This window comes from Onychostoma macrolepis, chromosome 24, assembly GCF_012432095.1.
Source record: "Onychostoma macrolepis isolate SWU-2019 chromosome 24, ASM1243209v1, whole genome shotgun sequence".
In the NCBI taxonomy this organism is placed as follows: domain Eukaryota; kingdom Metazoa; phylum Chordata; class Actinopteri; order Cypriniformes; family Cyprinidae; genus Onychostoma; species Onychostoma macrolepis.
Genome location: NC_081178.1, coordinates 685,693 through 707,216, shown reverse-complemented (window position 1 = coordinate 707,216; position 21,524 = coordinate 685,693). Strand labels below are relative to the sequence as shown.

At 32.5% G+C, this 21,524-nt stretch overlaps 1 protein-coding gene across 1 annotated transcript in view; it reads left to right on the top strand.

Moving 5' to 3' along the window:
• Nucleotides 1-21,524, top strand: part of lama1 (laminin, alpha 1) — an 80,900-nt gene that overhangs the window by 33,622 nt on the left and 25,754 nt on the right. The window contains exons 13-35 of the mRNA XM_058766072.1: nt 277-378; nt 1,317-1,531; nt 2,742-2,853; nt 2,970-3,080; nt 3,493-3,620; nt 5,594-5,680; nt 5,762-5,973; nt 6,913-7,019; nt 8,048-8,228; nt 10,342-10,478; nt 11,431-11,664; nt 12,615-12,758; nt 13,742-13,924; nt 14,260-14,445; nt 14,525-14,652; nt 15,942-16,062; nt 17,106-17,246; nt 18,241-18,359; nt 19,271-19,357; nt 19,432-19,625; nt 20,749-20,891; nt 20,971-21,069; nt 21,158-21,269. Of these exons, the coding sequence (XP_058622055.1) occupies nt 277-378; nt 1,317-1,531; nt 2,742-2,853; nt 2,970-3,080; nt 3,493-3,620; nt 5,594-5,680; nt 5,762-5,973; nt 6,913-7,019; nt 8,048-8,228; nt 10,342-10,478; nt 11,431-11,664; nt 12,615-12,758; nt 13,742-13,924; nt 14,260-14,445; nt 14,525-14,652; nt 15,942-16,062; nt 17,106-17,246; nt 18,241-18,359; nt 19,271-19,357; nt 19,432-19,625; nt 20,749-20,891; nt 20,971-21,069; nt 21,158-21,269 (3,283 nt within the window). The remainder of the gene's footprint in view (nt 1-276; nt 379-1,316; nt 1,532-2,741; nt 2,854-2,969; nt 3,081-3,492; nt 3,621-5,593; nt 5,681-5,761; nt 5,974-6,912; nt 7,020-8,047; nt 8,229-10,341; nt 10,479-11,430; nt 11,665-12,614; nt 12,759-13,741; nt 13,925-14,259; nt 14,446-14,524; nt 14,653-15,941; nt 16,063-17,105; nt 17,247-18,240; nt 18,360-19,270; nt 19,358-19,431; nt 19,626-20,748; nt 20,892-20,970; nt 21,070-21,157; nt 21,270-21,524) is intronic.

The window sequence follows — 21,524 nt, the reverse complement described above, 5'->3', positions numbered from 1 at the left end:
TCTAAATATTAACACTGTTATCTTCTTTAGAGCTGCTTTTACAGCTGATATTGAATTTCTTTCATAATTAATTAATATTACAACATTAACTGTTATTTTCTGGTTGACGTTGCTTTAAAACGATCTGCATTGTACAAAGCGCCATAGAAATAAATGTGACTTGACTTGAATTAAAACCATATATAATGAACTACAATCATCTGAGAACCAATTTAAACATAATTACGCAGTATTCTGACCGGTTTAGCTAATATATCGTCATCATTTCTCTGTTAGCTGACATCATATGGAAGCTTCTTGAACTACAGCGTTGCTTATGACACATCTGAGGAAAACGTGGACAAAACGCTTCAAGCTCATTTCAGCGTAATTATCGAGGTAAGATTATAATTATTCTGCATTCATGTCATGCTGGAATTATTGTAATATTGTATATTGTCTTGTAATCATGAACTTCTGCTTGACTGGAGACTCAAATTAATTGTTTATCAGGGTCCGTATTCACAAAACTTGTTATCTTACCACTTACCGAAGGGGGCGGGGTTTACCTCGTTGCTATGGATGATGTCAGCATGCTTATTAACTATGCACACAGTGATTGGCTGATAGTCTCTGTCAGAGATGTATTCATAGAAATATTGTAGAGTGCAATATTATGTTGCCATATTCAAATAAATAAAATTGTTTAAAGTGTCAATAATTAAACAAGTATATGTTCAGCTAATTGTCAGCATGTGTGCTTCTCGTAAACAGTTAGTGAATATGCATATAAACAGCCTTTTAATTAACAGAGTAGAATAATCATGGCTGATAGCGAGACTAATTTAGGACTGACACGCCCATTATTTTAAGATTTTTGTCCTAAATTACTGCTGTCAAGTGATTAATCGCGATTAATCGCATCCAAAATAAAAGTTTCTGTTCACATAATATATGTGTGTACTGTGTATATTTATTATGCATGTATAAATACACACACATACATGTTAATATTTAAGAAAAATATGCTATGTTTATATATTATATATTATACACCAATGTATTATATAAACAAAAACTTTTATTTTGGATTAATCGCGATTTAATCGTTTAACAGCACTATCCTAAATCTGCAAGTTACGAGCTACTTTGAGCCTTGAGATGTTTTGTGAGTATGGGCCCTGATATTTAATTGTTTATGTGCTACATGATGAATTGTTGAAGTCTTATATGATGTCACAGCAATCAAAAAGAGGAAGTGTGAAGCTTAAAACAAAAAGCAGAGCGCAGCGTGAATGAGAATCACAGTCAGTGTGGTGTGTAACGGTGTGTTTCAGGGAAACGGGCGGACGCTGCGTCAGTCTCGGGCCGCTCATCTGCTGCTGAACGCTCACACGGAGCAGCGCGTCTCGCTCCAGATGCTGCCGCACTCGCTCATAGACGCTCGCAGCGGGAGCCGTGTTCAGAGAGACGAGCTGATGACGGTGCTGGCGGATGTCGCTGCGCTCAGGGTTCGAGTTCAGCTGGAGGACAGCGCCGAGGGAACGCTCAGGTCACACGGAGATTCACTTCAAACCAGCCTGACATTATCACATAGAAATACAGTATATAGGACAAATTCAGTGTCTGACCATTGCGTATGATGCATTTGATGCCTAATCACAGCATCGTTAGTGCTGTCAAACGATTAGTGTGTTGTGTATATTTATTATGTATATATGACACAGTATATATTTTTTAAATATTTACATGTATATATTTATATTCATATTTTATATTATATATAAATATATTTAATATATAAACATAGCATATTTTTCTGAAATATATACATGCATGTGCGTGTATTTATATATACTCACATATATTATGAAAACAAAAACTTTTTTGGATGCGATTAATTGCGATTAATCGTTTGACAGCAGTAATATTCATATATGTTCATATATTCATTTATTCAGCAGATGCCTTAATCCAAAGCATCACAAGCATTTTGTCATAAATGGAATTATTTGTACTGGCCATGAAACTGTATTTTACATTATTTTATAATTTCATTTTTTATTTATGTAAATACATTTTATATATTGTTTATTTAAATTATTTATATATTATTTTTGTTTTAAAATATTTATATATGTAATTATTAATAATGTTATATTATTATTGTTATTATTTTATAATAATAATACTAATTATTATTATTATTATCATATAGTTATTTTATATTATTTTACATATACAGTTGTGCTCATTTACATGCCCCTTGCAGAATATGCTAAATGTTAATAATTAATAATAAGTAACAAAATAAGAGGATCGTTAAAAAATAAGTTATTGTTTATTTAATACTGTCCTGAATAAGCTATTTCACATAACAGATGTTTATATATTCTCCACAAGACAAAATAATAACTGAATTTATAAAATGACTTAATGCCAAAGTTTTTATATAAAATGTATGTACTATATTATATATACATTTTATATATTATGTATTATTATTATATATTATTTATGTAAATTTACATTTTACATATTTATTTGTTATTATTAATAATATTTGTTATATTATTAATAATATTAAATATATATATAGTCAGTTAAGTATTTTAATTTAGCTTTAGGTATATAAACTAGTGTGTATGTATCGGTACTAGCAATAAAACATCAAAACATTATCTTATTTTTTAAAATGTTTATAAATATTTTAATTGTTAATCTACGTATGTAATAGATGTAAACGTGCGTTTTGTCCACAGATTGAGCTCCGTGTCTTTAGGTGTTGGAGACACAAACTCGGGTCTCTCTAAAATCCCTCTGGATGTGGAGCAGTGCGAGTGTCCGTGGGGTTACTCAGGCACTTCCTGTGAGGTGAGAAACCACTTCCGGGTCACTCTATCAGGAGCCCACATGATCAGTGAATGAATTATGTGCAGATACCTTGAACCAGAGGTTATTAACCCAGCGCTGTGTGTTTGTCTCCTCAGTACTGTATGCCCGGGTTTTATCGGGTCGGTGGGATTCTGTTCGGAGGAAACTGTCTTCAGTGCGAGTGTAACGATCACGCGACCGAGTGCGACATCAACGGAGAGTGTCTGGTAGGTTTTATCTTCATTATGACCTGCTCTACACCTTCCAGGGCTCCAGACTAACATTTGAGAGCAGAGGCACCAGCGCCACTAAGTTCTGCAGATGGGGTGTGTGGGAGTATTAAAATAATATAATATATAATAAATAAATAAAATTAGATTATAATCCAAAAATATAATATTATGGCAAAGGTGTTTGCAAATGTTTGCTTTTGAGATGTGTTTGTGATATTTTGAATGCAGTGCTTCATTTTGCAAGAGATGCGAGGCATTTTGCATTTTGTGTGCAGTTCTTGGATTTGTGTGTAAAGTTTTGAAAAAAAGAGGCAAAGTTTTGAAAATGTGTGTAAGCAGCTGAAAAAAAAACTGTCTGTATCTCTCTGTGTGTGTGTGTGTGTGTGTGTGTGTGTGTTCTCTCCAGGGCTGTGCGCACAACACCACGGGGCCTCACTGTGATCAGTGTCTGCCGGGTTTCTATGGTGAGGCCAGCGAAGGAACGCCGGACGACTGCCAGAGATGCTCCTGCCCGCTGACACTGGCGTCCAACAAGTGAGTGACCGTGTCTGTGTGTGTGTGTGTGTGTGTGTGTGAATGTCTGAGCCGTTTCTCACAGCAACACAAACTGTGTCATCCTCCGAGAGCACACATTCACACACAACATACATTACTCACACACTTACAATACCATGCTTTTTACACTTTAAATAACAGTGCAGTAACTGTAAACTGTTATAAAATAACTGTAAATACTTTTTTAACAGTAGATTATCTGTTTTGATTTTATATACTGTATATATATAATATATATATTTGTGTGTGTGTGTAATTTGATTGATTTGTATTAAATTAAAACTTGTATGAAATTGTATTTATTAAATTAAATGTATTATGTATTAAAATGAATCATAATTTTCTTATAGATAGAACTTTTAAGTAGGGATGCATCGATCCGATACTTAGTATCGGTATCGGCTCCGATACGGTCATTTTCTGCGGATTGGGTTTCAGTCAGATGATCCAAATCTATTCTGTGTTATTGTTGAGCCCCACGAAAGCACAAAAACATTATAAAGCACCATTAAGTTTTCGTGCACTATATTTCAAGTACAGATGGTACAGATAAATATTTAAGTCAGGTTCACGTAAACTCTTCTCTCCGCCGCGGCTGTCTGTCATCCTGCAGTCAGCGCGTTCGGTTACGAGTCAAGACGATCAAACTCTCCAAAAACGCTCAATAACTGAAATTTAAAACTGTTAAAAGAAAAGGCTCAATAAACTATCGCACAGATTTAATACACTACGCATCAATATCTCTTCCCTTTGTGCTTTGAACTTTTCAATGCTGCGTGCTGTGACTCCGTGTCGCTTCAAGCGCATCATTCTGCGCTCGGGCTGTGCATAAGCGCTTTGTGCCGCTCTGTACTGGAGCCTTTCGTATTATAATACTTTTGTGCAATGAAAGATTATTTATAGCGTTTCTTGTTCTGTCCTATCTATCATATGTTGCTGCCTCCATTACTGTGCTATACATTTAAAAGAAATGTCTTTTAATTTTATAGTATATATAAATATATTTACTTGTTTTTCATGAATGTATTTTACAACAATATAAAGAGCAATGTGTAACATTTTACCAGATTCAGTCCTACACTTATTCACTTTTATTTGTCCCCCACTAAATAATGTTATTTACCTAAATGTTTAGATTTTATAAAATTATTGTGCACTCAAGATTTTTCTAGAATAACTTTTGCTGCTGAATTATCCACTAACCTAGTTTATAATAGTATTTTTGTCATAGATTGATGATTATATATTTTTTCATTTATTTTTCTTTAAAATGAAGTTGTCTATATTTAGTAGATTGTGTTTAACACACAAAACAGTGATGATCAGGTCAACACACTGAGGTATAGAAATTCTACATTGATTATAAAAAAAAAAAATGGTATCGGTATCGGCCGATACTCAGAATTTTTGGTATCGGATCGGATCTGAAAAAAATGGTATTGGTGCATCCCTACTTTTAAGAATGTTATTAAATTTATTTATATATTAATTGAAAAATGTTTAATTATATTTAAGAATTTATTAAATATATTATTACGTTTTATTTATTAAATGTGTGTGTGTGTGTGTGTATATAATTTCTCAAAATAAAAAACATGTTTGTATATGTTTTTAATGTAATTATTTATTTTGTATTTAATTATATTATCATATTATTACATTTAACATACATTCTAAAAATATTTTAAATATATTAAAATATAAATTATAGATACTTATGTAGAGAAAATATCTATATGTATATATTTATATGTGTGTGTGTGTGTGTATATATATATATATATATATATATATATATATATATATATATATATATATATATATATATATATATATATATATATATATATATATATATATATATATATTTCTATAAATAGATAGATATGGATACAAATATATAGACTCTATGAAGTAGTATGTGAATGATCTGATTGGTGTGTGTGCTGCAGTTTTAGCCCCACGTGTGTGCTGCAGCGTCCCGGCGAGTTCATCTGTGATCAGTGCCTGCTGGGATACGCAGGAGCCAAGTGTGAGAGGTACAGGACTAATAATGATTTGTTCTGAGGTTCATATTTCTGTACCAATGAAATCACTGATTACTGATGAATGGTCCTCAGGTGTGCTGAGGGTTATTACGGTGACCCCGCGGAGCCGGGCCGGCGGTGTTTGGCGTGTGAGTGTAACGGTAACGTGGATCCGTCTGAAGCGGGTCACTGCGACGGACGCACCGGAGAGTGTCTGAAGTGTTTGGGTCACACGGCGGGTCTGCACTGCGAGCGCTGCGCCGACGGCTTCTACGGAGACGCCGTGACCCTCAAAAACTGCCAGGGTGAGACAGAAAACCACTCAACATACGCTTTACGCATCATTCTTACATTAAAATCTTTGTCCCTGAGGTTCACTTACAATGTTTTTGCCTAATTTAGCTCTTTCTGCTCTTAGAAGTACATTTCTATTTTTCTGTTGTGCAATAATGACTGATTGAAATGTATATTTGAAATAATTATATTTAAATCATAATAATATGTGACCCTGCAGCACAGAAGCAGTCATAAGCAGCACAGCTATATTTGTAGCAATAGCCAACAATACATTGTATGGGACATAATTATACATTTTTCCTTTATGCCAAAAATCATTAGGATATTAAGTAAAGATCATGTTCCATGAAGATATTTTGTAAGTTTCCTACCGTAAATATATCAAAACTTCATTTTTGATTAGTAATATGCATTGCTAAGAACTTCATTTGAACAACTTTAACGGTGATTTTCTAAGAAAAATAATCTTGTTTAGCCTTTGCATTAAGATTATATTTCTTACCCCATTGGAAGATATTTACTCGTTTTAAGCAAAAACTAAGAAAATTTGGATAATATTTTCAGAAAACATGACATAATATCATTAAGTCATTTTACGTGTCAAGTAAATGCATCCTGATTCAAGAATTGTAGATATTTATACTAGAAAACAAGACATAAATACTAAGGAAGAAAATTACTTTTTGCAGTGTGAATAAACTGAATTTATTTAAAGGAAAATTAATTTGTTCAGTAAACTTGTTTAATTTAAAAAAATATATATATAGTTTTTCCTCCTGTACCAAACCTCCGTCATGTTTGTGTACCGTTACACCTCTAATATCTATATATCATAGTCAGATTTGGATAATAATAAGAACACTTTGTGACATCTGCTGGACAAACGCAGCACTGTTTTACTGTAGCGTGTCTGTAATCATGTGATCCGTGTTTCCGTGTGTGTCCAGACTGCGGTTGCCATGGTAACGGCTCTCTGTCCACCGTGTGTAACGTGATCACGGGTCAGTGTGAGTGTAAGCCCAACGTGATCGGACAAACCTGTGACCGCTGTCAGGTACGTCATCTCCGGTGTCCTTTATTAACTTCAGAACTCATATACTGTCAGTAGCTGCCTGTTTATGTAGTTATTCTTTATGCCATGTTTCATTATATGTACTTTTGCTTTTCATTCTTTATATGTACTTCATTCATTCATTCATTCATTATATGTACTTTTTTGATTTTCAGCCACTTACAGAAATATATACTGTGTCCAATAATGGTTGGCTGCCATTTATTACCATTAATAGTTTTATTATATATTATAGTTCATATAGTATTCATCAATATTCTCATTTATTTGCTATTTATTAATATCATTAATAGTTTTATATATTATATTTAGCTACTCGTGTAATATGCATTAATAATTCTCTTTTTACAGTTAAATTTAATTAATAGTTTTATAAACTATTATAAACTATTATTTTATTATAAAAATGTGCATTGTAGGATTATTATTATTATTAATATTAATAATAATTTATATAATATTCATTAGTAATTCTCTTTGACTTACTGTATATTAATATCATCAATAGATTTATTGTATTATTATATATTATTCTCAATTGTTCATATAATATACATAAATCATTGTCTTTTATTTACTCTATTAATTTCATTCATATTTTATTATATTCATTATCATATATTATTAATAACTCATATAATATTCATTAACAATTATCTTTTTATTAATATAGTTTTACTATATTATTATTTATTAATAGTTCATATCATATTCATTAATAATTCTCTTACTCTTAGTATCATACATTTTTTATATATTATTAATAAAGATTAATTATATTATTAGTCATTCATATAATATTCAGTACTTTGTTAGTTGCACTTTATTAATGTAGTATTATTATATATTATTAATAGTTTATATCATATACATTAATACATTTATTTTATTGTCTGTTAATTGATATTATTAGTTTTATTATAAATAAGTATATGATGTTCTCTTTTATTTTCGTATGTTTATGGTTGTGTGTGTGTGTGTGTGTGTGTGTGTGTGTGTGTGTGTCACAGGCGGGTTATTACGGTATCAACAGCGGCGATGGCTGCAGACTGTGTGAATGTAACCAATCAGGCGCTCTGTCTGCATCATGTGACGAGGAGGGGCGGTGCCAGTGCATCGCTGGAGTGACGGGTGATAAATGTGATCGCTGTGAGCGCGGATTCTACAGCTTCACCGAGAGCGGATGCACACGTGAGAACAGCAGACACATGTTAATGTGCATGATGTGCACTGATGCACAATGAGAGCTATGGCTAGTTTAGGCTAGTGATGAGAGAAACAAACCTTTTCCAAGCTTTTGAATCGACTGAACCAATTGCTTTCGCAAAATGATTCGCTGTTTCAAAGCACTCCAAACACCACATGCTGGGGACGCCTGCTGGTCAAAAGTGTGTAATGCAACAAAAACTCATGCTTAAAAAAATAGCTTTTAAAAACCCATTGCAAATGTTTATTGAAAGTATAATACGTTAAAGGCCAGTTTTACTAAACAGGACAAATTAGCGCGAGAGCGCAGTTCCAAAACAGCGTCGATGGGTGTGTAAATTTCTGCGGATGATTTACTAACAACCGTTTAATTTACATATTAACCAACGCAATATACCAAGCGCAGTGCAAATTAGAGCAGTCGCAAATAAAGAAATAAAGAAGCCACATTACGTTGAAAATGAGGCCAAAAAATGAAGGGATGCATGATGTTTTGATAGAGCTGGTATTCCAAGTCGTCTTTTATTTCCTGAAGCAAATTAAAAATAACATGGCTTGGCTAACGATATGTTCGGATAATGTTTTCTTCTGGCATTCAAAATAAATAAATACGTCTGGAAAAAATCCTCTCCTCCTAGCAACAATAATTGCAGCCATTTCAAGCGCAAAATAGTTTAAGACATGCTTTTTTTGGGCGTTAAATAATGACACAAATGCCAGGAATTTGACGAGTGCAAACGTTTGTAAAACGCATTGCGTGATTCATTTAAATAACTTTTGCGTCTGAAAGGGAAACTCCTACAACTTCATATTCAATAAGGTCAGGGGCAAAAATAACTGTGTCCACGTCTTTTCAGGGCTGATTCTTCACTGCGCGTCTTTAGTAAAACTTGACAGCAATACTTTAACGCCAAAAGGCGGTTTGCGCTGGCGGAAGCTCTTAGTAAAACTGGCCCTATATGTAAAAAATAAAAAGGTAAAATACCATTAAATATGAAGTGTCTGTATAATATGTGATTTTTAAAATATTTTATATTAATTTGCAAGGCTTGTTTTGTTTGTTTTATGGAGAGTTTGTATATAGAGGCCAGTTAGAGACTATGAACTACTTCTCATCCTTTTAATTACACAAATGTCTATGAAAAAAAAAAAAAAGTTATGACGTAATAAAGCCTCGTTTACTGGAATCAGTGTTGCCAACTAATTTTCAGTCGATTTATTGCTAAACGACGTTGTTGTGATGTCATTGCACGATGACGACGCAAAATTGTGTCACAACATCAAATCTCGGCAAAAAATATATTATTTAGATTTGTTTGTAAAATAATATGCATAAAATAATATTAAAATATAAATAACTATTTTTAAATGCATTGAATTATTGAACACATTTTTGAATGATTACAATTTAAGTTTTTTTTAATAGCTAGTAAACTAGTAATACTACACATTCTCAACAATTATGCTTTAATCAGTGTATTAGTAGTTCGTTAGTGTGCTGCACTCTTAAGAAAAGTCTGTAAAAATAGGGCACAGTTAATATGAAGGAATTTTCCGAATTGGTTTTTACCTGCGTTTTAAATTACGCATTGTGTTTCAGATTACAGGCTGATAATGATAATGTCCCGGAAAATTACTAGTATCTTTTCCATTTTTCTCACAGTGTACTGACTGATCAACTATCGCAGGTACAAGCTACTAACAAAGTGTATCATAAATGAACAATTATTCAATTATTATTATTATTATTATTATTAAATTGAACAATTGCAAACAGCAGCGAGGCATCTTTGGTTTCCTCTTTTTGTGTAATTTGGATGGAAAATGTGTGCCAGTCACTTATCAAAAGTTGCTAAAAGTTGCCAAATAAATTATAAAAATTGCTAAATTTGTTGCTAGGTGCTTTTGGAAGAAAAAGTTGCTAGGGTAGTGTGACAAGTTGCTAGATTTGGCGACAGAATTGCTATGTCTGACTGAAATCACGTGACTTTGAAGCTTTGAAGCTTCACGAAGCAGTGATTCGAAAGAAAGCGCTCATCGCTAGTTTAGGCTGGTTAGTGAGAGCCGGCTCATGTGATCTCGCTTGTGTCTCCTCTAGCGTGTGACTGCGCACACACACACGGAAACTGTAACGCAGACACGGGCGAGTGTATCTGCCCTCCTCACACACGCGGCCTGAAGTGTGAGGAGTGTGAGGAAGGTCACTGGGGTCATGACGGCGTGTCCGGCTGTAAGGTACGAGACGAGCCATCATAATACCATTCCCTGGACTACCATGTAAATATCACAGTGATGCATTTGTAAATATTAACAAATATGAATAAATAATTACTATTGTATATAAAAAACTATCAAAAATAATTACTATTATTACTGAATATTACTTATTGGTAATGAAGAATTAATAGTACTAATAGTATTAAATAAATAATAATAAAGGGAATTCCTTGGACAGCCATGTAAATAGCATAGTGATTTTTTTTTTAATAGAATTATTATTGATTTTTTTTTTTTCAGAGTGCAACGGTAATGTATTATTATCATTAAATAAAAATGCTAAAATAATAATAATGATGATAATAATAATAATAATAATAAAAGGAATTCCTTGGACTAACATGTAAATAGCATAGTGATTAAATATGAATATAAACAAATATGAGTGATGATAATAAAATAAACATTTTTAATATTTATTATTATTATTCACAGTACAGTGGTTATGTGTTGTTATTAAAAATAAAAATAAAACATTTATAATTAATAATAGTAATAATGGGAATTTCTTGAAATATGTAAATACCATAGTGATTGAATATGTATATGAAAATGAAATGATTTGTATAAATAATAATAGTTGTTATTGATGTTAAATAATATATAAAATAAAAATAATTTAAAATAATTACTTGGACTACTATATAAATACCATAGTGATAAATATGAGTTTGAACAAATATTAATAAATAGTAATATGATAAAAAAAAAAAAAATAATAGATGGAATTCTATGGACTATCATGCAAGTAGTGTAGTGATAAATATGTAAATATTAATATAAGAATAAATATTAGAATAAATAATGGTGTATATCATACTGTATCCATCTGTACTATGGTATTACCATAGTATTTGGCAGTAAGTGTAGATTCAGTGGTGTGTGTGTGTGTGTGTGTGTGTGTGTGCAGGCATGTGACTGCAGTGCCATGGGCTCGAGTTCGTCTCAGTGTGACCTGCAGTCGGGTCAGTGTCGCTGCAGGCCGCACTTCTCCGGTCTCAGGTGCGACCGCTGTGCTTTGGGCTACAAAAATTTCCCAGAATGCACCGCCTGCAGCTGCAGCCCCGACGGCACGCGAGAGGAGTTCTGCGACCCGGCGCTGGGAGTGTGTGGATGCGAGGATCACGGCCGCTGCTCCTGCAAGGTGACCACAGAGACGCCTCTGTATAGGACCGTGCGGTTTTTCTGATTTTATTAATTAATTCGAGTTTAGTGTTTTGCCACAATTTTTTTTTTTTTAATAAAATCCATTTTATTTTTCTCTTTCTTCACCTTTTGCTGTTATTATGTCTTTTTTAAAATTATTATTTCTCTATTATTATGTGAATAATTGTCCCTGCAGCACAGAAGCAGTCATAAGCAGCACAGCTATATTTGTAGCAATACATTGTATGAGTCAAAATTATACATTTTTCTTTTATGCCAAAAATCATTAGGATGTTAAGTAAAGATCATGTTCCATGAAGATATTTTGTAAATTTCTTACTGTAAATATATCAAAACTTCATTTTTGATTAGTAATATGCATTGCTAAGAACTTCATTTGAACAACTTTAAAGGCGATTTTCTCAATATTTTGATTTTTTTTTGCACCCTTTATTGTTTTTATGTAGCGTTTTAATAGTTAATAGTCTACTGGTGATATACCTTCAGTCATTTTGAATTTGAATTACCTTGATTTTTGATAATTTTCTAAAGCATTTTCCTTGTATTATTTCTGAGCATATAATATGTATAAGACAAGTTTGTACAATTAGTTGTAGTTCATGCATCTTTTCTGCAAAAATATTTAACAAGTGATTTGTTAAACATTTACATCATGTTGTGCTGCACTTGGAATAGAATTTTCTTTAACTAGAGGGTTAATAAAGAACAAGTTACATATATGTGTGTGTATTTATATATACATAATAAATATACACCGTACACACACATACATATATTATATAAACATAAACTTTTAATTTTGACTAGTTAAAAATCATAAACATTGAGAATTGGTCAAACTTATTTTATGCCATAGCACCCAGCCCTACCTTTGTATATTGTAATGTGTTCTAGTGCATCATGGTTAACATTGTTAATGTTTTTCAGGAGAATGTGGGCGGCAGCGGCTGTGACGAGTGTAAGAGCGGGACGTTCGGTCTGACGGCTCAGAATCCGTCCGGCTGCAGTCCTTGCTTCTGTTTCGGCGTGTCCAGCGTTTGTGAGGAGCTCGGCGGATTGATCCGAGTACCGGTGAACAGCGAACACACACACACACACACACACATCAACACATCAACACTGTAAACATACACTAGTTCAAAAGTTTGGGGTCAGTAAGACTTTTTAATGTTTATGAAAGAGTCTCTTCTGCTCAGCAAGGCTGCATTTATTTGATCAAAAGAACAGTAAAAATGTGAAATATTATTCTAATGTCAAACAGCTGTTTTCTATGTGAATATCTGTTAAACTCTAATTTATTTCTGTGATCAAAGCTGAATTTTCAGCATCATTACTGCAGTCTTCAGTGTCACATGATCTTCAGAAATCATTCTAATATACTGATTTGCTGCTCAACAAACATTATTATTATTATCAATGTTGAAAACAGTTGTGCTGCACAATATTTTTGTGGAAAGCATGAAAGATTTAATTTTTCAGGATTCACAGATGAATAGAAAGATTAAGTGTAAAAAGCATTTAGCATTTATTTGAAACAGAAATCTTTTGTAACGTTATAAATGTCTTGACCGTCACTTTTGATCAATTGAATGCATCCTTGATAAAAATAAGTTAAATAAGTTTCTTAAAAAAAAAAAAAAAAAAACATTAAATCTTATTGACCCCAAAATTTGAAACCACAGAATATATAAATGAAACAGTAAGTCACGAGATTCCATGCTTTACAGTGATTTTATCATGATTAAGAGGCGTAAAATATAAAAAATGTGTATAAAACAGTTCTTTGGTGCATTTTTGTCGTATTAACATCCAGTCGGTCAGTAAGTGATTCTTTCGACTGATTCTTTAAGAGTCATTAGTTTGTGAGTCTCAGTTTTTTTTCTCATCACATTTAATTAAGATACAAACTAAACCCAGATAAAAATATTATTTATGCTGCCCTGGTAACTGAAGATAGCGGTGCAGGAAAATCCTGATGCTGATATTTTTAATGATGTGAATCATGAATATTCATGAATAGTGTGTATATTAATAAGTGTGTGTGTGTGATTCAGATTACGCTGGGTTCTGCTCCGGCTCTGCTGCGTGTCGTGTCTCAGAGTGACCTGCAGGGGACGCTGGAGGGCGTTTATTACAGCGATCAGGAGATGCTGCTGGACGCGTCTCACCTCCAGAGTCTGTCTGTCCTCACCGCGCCGTATTACTGGAGACTGCCACACAAATACCACGGTAACAAGGTACAGACCCACACAAATACCACGGTAAACACCACACAAATACCACAGTAACAGGGTATCTTCGAAGATTATAAAATATCCTTTCTCTGTAAATGTGCATAAAGTTTTTTTTATTTAATTGTTTTGTCATCTTGGTATTTTTAGAGATTGTTTATTTATTTTTCATGTTTATATTAGTTTTTTTATTTATATTTGTATTTTATGTATTTATATTAATATATTTTAATTTATAATTTTTATGTATTTATGTATGTATTAATATTTTTTAAGTTTATTTTTAATGTGTTTATGCATGTGTTTGGTTCATTAGTGTGGTTCTGTTGTTTGTCTGGTAGCTGCTGTCGTACGGAGGAAGACTCTCCTACACGCTGGCCTTCTTCGCTCTGGACGGCGTGGGTCTGGCCAATCACGAGCCTCAGGTGCTGATGAGGGGCGGTCACCTGCGCAAGCTGGTCATCTACACTGACCTTCCCGCCCCTGAGAACGGCGTCCGCACCGGACACGAGATTCCTCTGACCGAGGTCAGTCCGCTTCTGCATCGCTGTGTTTGTGCTGTAATCCCGGCTCGCTCTCTGACCGTGTTCTTGTGTTTGTCTGCAGCACAAGTGGAAGTATTTCAACTCGGTGTCTGATGAAGCCGTGAGTCACGCCGACTTCATGTCAGTGCTGAGTAACGTGGAGTACATCATCATCAAGGCGTCGTACGGCTCAGGACTGCAGCAGAGCAGGTCATTACTCCATCATTCACATCCACTCAACATCTGTAATGTGACCCTGGAGCACAAAACCAGTCATAAGGGTCAATTTTGTGAAATTGAGATTTATACATCATCTGAAATCTGAATAAATAATCTTTCCATTGATGTATGGTTTGTTGGACAATATGTCTGAGATACAACTATTTGAAAATCTGGAATCTGAGGGAGCAAAAAAATCCAAATATTGAGAAAAACGCCTTTAAAGTTGAACAAATTAAGTTCTTGGCAATGCATATTACTAATCAAAAATTTAAGTTTTTATATATTTACAGTAGGAAATATACTAAATATCTTAATGGAACATGATCTTTACTTAATATCCTAATGATTTTTGGCATAAAATAAAAATGTATAATTTTGACACATACAGTGTATTGTTGGCTATTGCTGCAAATATACCTGTGCTGCTTATGACTGCTTCTGTGCTGCTTTTATGCTTTTATATTATTAGGAAAACATGTTTATTAAAAAATATACAATAAACAAATATAATAAATAGTAATAAAAATGGGAAAATTTGAATTCTTTGGATTATCATGTAAATACCATAGTGATCAGTATGCTAATATGAATAAAAAATAATAAAAATAACGAAATAATTCTAAATAACAAATTAATAAATAATAAGTGGAATTCCTTGGATTGTGTAAATACCACAGTGATTCTTTTTAATCTGAATTAATAATAATAATAAATAATAAAATAATTCAAAATATAAAATTGAATAATAAATGATAACGATTGAAATAATAATAATTATAAATCCTTGGATTGTCATGTAAATGTCATAGTGATGAATATGTAAATCTGAATAAATAATAATAAAAATAACAGAATAATTCCAAAATAACAGTGATAAAAATAAAATAAAAATAATAAATGAAATTGCTTGGAGTATCATATAAATACCATTGTTATTAATATTTAAATATGAATAAGAAAAATAAGTGTAAATAATAATAAAAATAACAAATAATAATAATAATTCTAAATATGATTATGTAAATATGATTATAATTCAGATTCATCATTCAAAACCCATTCAGCTTCCTTAATGTGACGTATTTCAGAGATAGGATCGTGAACAGTGTGTTATGATTTTATTGATTAATAGGTGAAGCAAGTTACATCTAGATGAAAGATTATGCAGACAAACGTGTTTCTTCAGAATAACATCACTGATGAATCACTCACAATTAGACATGAATTAAGAGGGTAAACGGAGTCGGTGCTGATGTGATGATTTCATGTCTCTGTAGGATCTCTAATATCTCGATGGAGACGGCGCTGGAGGCGGACGAGGTTCCTCAGGGCGGAGACGAGGCGAGGCTGGTGGAGAGCTGTGAGTGTCCGCTGGGATACGCTGGACTCTCCTGTCAGGTCAGAGAAATCATCCACTGTTACAGACAAACCAGAAACATTCATGTGTTCTGTCGCATAATGAGTTTAGAAATATATCTGATAGTTCCTGTCCTTTATCCAGACTCAGAAACTCTGATAAATGCCTTGATTAACTAGAACTAAAAATAAATCAAATATAATATATAAATAATGTACAATTAATATTTTATAATATAATGTAACATTTCTAATATTTCCTTCCATTTATCAAAATTTAGAAAGTCTGACCAATACAAAAAATAAACTAAAATATAATATACAATTAATATTTAATAATGTAATACAATATAATGTATCATTTCAAATAATTCCTGCCATTTATTCAAATATAGAATCTCTGATAAATACTAAGATTAAACTAAAATAAATAAAATAATATATATATATATATATATATATATATATATATATATATATATAAAATTAATATTTAATAATACAATAAAATATAATGTACAATTTCTAATATGTCCTGCCATTTATCCAAATATAGAGACTCTTGATAAATACAAAAAATGAAGTAAAATAAATAAAACAAAATATACAAGTAATATAAAATTCATTTGTCAAAATTTAGAAAGACTGATAAATACTAACATTTACATTAAAAATAAATGAAATAAAATGTTTAAATAATATAAACTTAATACTTAATAATATACTACAATATAATGTATAATTTCTAATATTTAATTCTCCAAATTTTGAAAGTCTGATAAATATTAAAAATTAAATTAAAAGAAAAAGTAGAAATAATATAAAATGAATACATAGTAATATGATACAATGTAATGTATAATTTCTAATATTTCCTGACCGATACTAAAAATACATTTAAAAATAAATAATGAACAATTAATCATATAATACAATATTATGTGTAAAATATAAATGAAATGACTTGATGTTCATGTTTATAAAAATGCTTTTTCATAGGCATCACTTCCGGTTGAGTTCTGTTGTTTTATGCAGTGTTTTGATGAATCATCTGATGTTTTTACCCATCATGCTCTCTGTTCCAGGAGTGTGCTCCGGGATATTACCGTCAGGCCGTGTCTGAGCTCAATATGAAGGGCAGAAAGCGTCCACTCATTCGGCCCTGCGTCCCCTGCCAGTGCAACAACCACAGCCTGTCATGTGACCTGGACACAGGCGAATGTCTGGTGAGAAATACATCCAAACTAGGGATGCACCGATAGGATTTTTTTGGGCCGATACCGATTTTAATAAACAACTACTGGCTGATTCCGATAGCGATATTGCTCAGTTGCATAAAGCAGGGCTTAAAACGGAAAAAATAATCGACTGGTTCTCTCCAGGCAGAATCGTGCTAGAATTCCTGCTAGGGGTGTGCGATAAAGATAAAAAAGATATCTCAATATTTTCTGGGATTTTATTTTGATAGCAATAATTAGACGATATTTTGAGTGTGTTATTGTGCTGATATCGTAATTAAGGACTACCGTGGACAGCTGACTCCTAAAGTTTTTGATATTTTTCATATTCTGCAGCTCTGAGGGACATGGAATGCTTTAACCTGCAGTTACAAATGAATAAATAATTTTTTGATACATAAAACGTTGAATACTGATATTTGAAATTATTTAAAAAAAATAAATAAATACTTTAAATGTGAAATTAAAACCGCCAGCAGGTGGCATCAAGTCACTGTTAATATGTGAGTCATTGCGATTGAACCGAATCATTTAAACGGGTGATTCATTCAGGAACGATTCTCCATCATGTAGCTCAGAGACGCAAAACAGTGCTGTGGCTGTGTTTGGAGTTATTTTTGTTGGTGAAATACAGCAAAAACAGGAAATATGGTGTCTAAAACATAAGTCTCTTAATATTAACTTCTTTGAACTGTTGTAAAATCACATAGTGATATTATATATATTTAACTATATTAAATGATATAAATATATAGGTTACATTTTCTGCCCCCATATCTTGAATTTTCTGATCATTCTTCATGCATTTTAATACTGAATCATACAGTGAAAGAACACACTCGCACGTGCACTAGTCTAACCTACTGGACTTCAAAAATCGGCCGATAAATATCGGTGGCCGATACATCGGTGCATTCCTACAAATAACTGATAATAAACACAGAAGCAGCTGCTTGAGATGCTGATATCATTGTGTGTTCAGGGATGCCAGCACAACACCGCAGGAGAGCACTGCCACGTCTGCGCCGCAGGGCATTATGGGAAGGTTCAGGGCTCCATCAGCGACTGCTCACTGTGCGCCTGTCCGCTGCGGGGTCAGAGGTGAGGTCACATGACACTGCCGTGGTCACATGGTCACCTGTAGCAGTTCTGGAAATTAACCAATCAGAATTAAGAATAATAGAATGTCGATAAATGAAATTGAGTAGTGGTTCATGTTAGAGCTGCCTTGAATAGATTTATTATGAAGTAATTAATAATTCGAGAATGAGAATGATTTTATGCAAAATAAAAATAATTTTAAAAAAAAAACGTTTTATTCTGATAACGTTTTTGAGTGCAAATAATATTGACTATAATTAAATAAAAATATTGAAAAAAGAGAAATAGTGTAATTTTATTTGAAGTAAAATAAATGTAAACTAAAATAAAATTAAATATTTAAAAAACTTGTTTTAATTCAGCTAGTTGCCAAGTAAACATTTCTCATTTCATTTAGTTTAAACTTGATATACTAAAATAAATAAATCTAATACTTAAACAAAAAAATAATTAAAAACTATTTAGACATAAAAAAATACTAAAACAATACTTCAGCAGAAATTAAAACAAAAACAATATATAGAATTAAAACTAATTCAAACTATTAATAAAATTTATAATAATGTCTTACTGATAGTAGATTATTTCAATAAAATTATCTTATTTTATAGTACAATTGCAGATTTTTACATCTTAATTTTTTCATTTTCAAACATTAAACCATTAAGCTTTTATTTTGGCAGCTTGACAACTGAGCTTATACAACTGCATGTTTTAGTGAAATTATTAAATATATATGTATGTGTGTGTGTGTGTGTGTGTAATTTTATATAAATAAATGAATATATAAAATATAGAAATATTTAAAATAAATAAAATATTTATTTATTTATTTAAATATATTAAGTCGTATTGCTATGTAGATTTTATTTCGGTATGTGGTGCAGTGCTCATATGTTGTGTGTCTGTAGTTTCAGCTCGACGTGTGTGCTGGAGGGCGCCGGGGATTTCCGCTGCGATCGCTGTGAGGAGGGATACGAGGGCCGTTACTGTGAGAGGTGAGGTCATGTGACACTCTCACACACACACACACACACACTCGTACACTAACACTCTCTCTCGTGTCCCTCAGGTGTTCGGTGGGTTTCTATGGTAACCCGTCTGAGGCAGGTGGGCGGTGCCAGGTGTGCAGGTGCAGCAGGGCGGGGTCAGTGCACAGCGTCTGTGACGGACGCACCGGGAGCTGCGAGTGTAAGCCCGGGGTCAGAGGTCATCTGTGTGACCAGTGCGAGGAGAGACATGTGCTGGTCAGCGAGCAGTGTGTGTGTGAGTAACAGCGCTCTATACACTACAGACTGATTCAAAACAGAAATAAACGGGAAATAACTGATCATGTTGCAAAATTCATCAATAATGAAACAAATTCAAATTATAGCTTCATTAAATACAGACAATAGCATCATTATTCAGATTAATAAATGCAGGATTAATATACTATAATAGTAAATAATCAATGCTAAAATAATTATTTCATTTATTTATTTTTAATCAAATGCACCTTAAACCAGAGTTCTTATTGTGAACTAAAACTAATAAAAATCAGCTAAAATAAAATATAAATATTAGGTGGAAAAACTTAAACTTAAAAATATGAAATAGAGAAAAATTATAATATTGATAAATATTATATAGCGCTTTACAGATTGTTTCAAAGCAGCTTCACAGTAATAAACAAGATAGTGTTAATGTTGTAAAATTAATCAGTTATACAACATTCAATTTCAGCTGTAAAACAGCTCTGCAGAATACAATAGTGTCATTATTCAGATTAATAAATACAGATAATAATAAAATAACACTGCCTAAACAGATTTTTTTATTTTATTTTATTTTATTTTAAAAAAGTATTGAAAATTATTTTCATTATTTGAAATAAAATATCAATATTAGATGGAAAAACATAAATCTAAAAAATATGAAATCTGAAAAAATTTAACTGAAAATATAAAAATAAAAGATAATTAAAAATATTTTGAAATATGAAAATATAAAACAATTATTTTAAAAAATTCATAGAATTATAAATACTATAAAGCACTTTACAGATTGATTCAAAGCAGCTTCACGGAGGTAAACAGGAAAATAAGATTTTCAATTTTCTTCTAAAAGAAGCATTTTTCTCAGGCTCTCATGTGTAGGTTGAGTAATTTCACTTTAATAACAATGAATAGGTTCTTTTAATTGCCATTAAAGTCAAATAACAACATAAATACAGGAGCCTGAGGAAAAATGCTCATTTTAAAAGAAAATTTCCGATGGCACTTTGAGGCTTTTGCATCTGAACTCTTCAGTTGTTAATGTTGTGAAGCAGCTGAACAGAAGACAGTAGAGTCATTATTCAGATGAATTCAGTTCAGTAAAATCAGTGTCATCATCTGGTGTCCTGCAGCGTGTGATGACGACTGCACCGGAGCGCTGCTGGATGATCTGGACGCTTTAGACGGATCCATCGTCTCTCTGAACCTGTCGGGGGTCATTCTCGCTCCCTACAGCCAGCTGATGACCCTCGAGAACCAGACCAGAGAGGTCAAGGTCAGTCACGGGACCTGCATGTGTTACGCATCAGTCATGTGTATAGAACTGTGTGTAAATATGCATGTTTGATTTGCAGAGTTTGATGTCGTGGGAGCAGAGCACAGATTATCAGCTGACTGCAGGAGAGGAACATCTGAGCAACCTGACCAATCACATCACTGACCTACAGCAGCAGGTGCGACTCATGTCAATCATCACTGTATCCATGACAACCGGCGACTGATGCTGGGACTCAGTGTGTGTGTGTGTTTCTTCATCTGTAGGTCCAGAGTGTGTTTGATGGCAGTGAGGATGTGCTGTTGACCTCAGAGGAGAGATTCGCTCGGGGCGAACAGCTGCTGGACCTCATCAGCAACATTCATTCTGCCGTCCACAGTAACAACCACTTTATTTTGTTTGCTTTATTTTCATGAATTAATTAATGAATTAATATTTATTTACTAATTACTAGTTGTTATATTATTTTTATTTAGTTTATTTTTAATAATTTTATTTATTTATTTTTATTATTTTTAATAATTTATTATTTTGTTTTATTTATGCATCAAAGAGTAATGCCTCTAAAACAAGTGTTGATATCGTTAACTAACACCAAAACTATTAAAAATCATTTTCATTAACTGAAGTAAA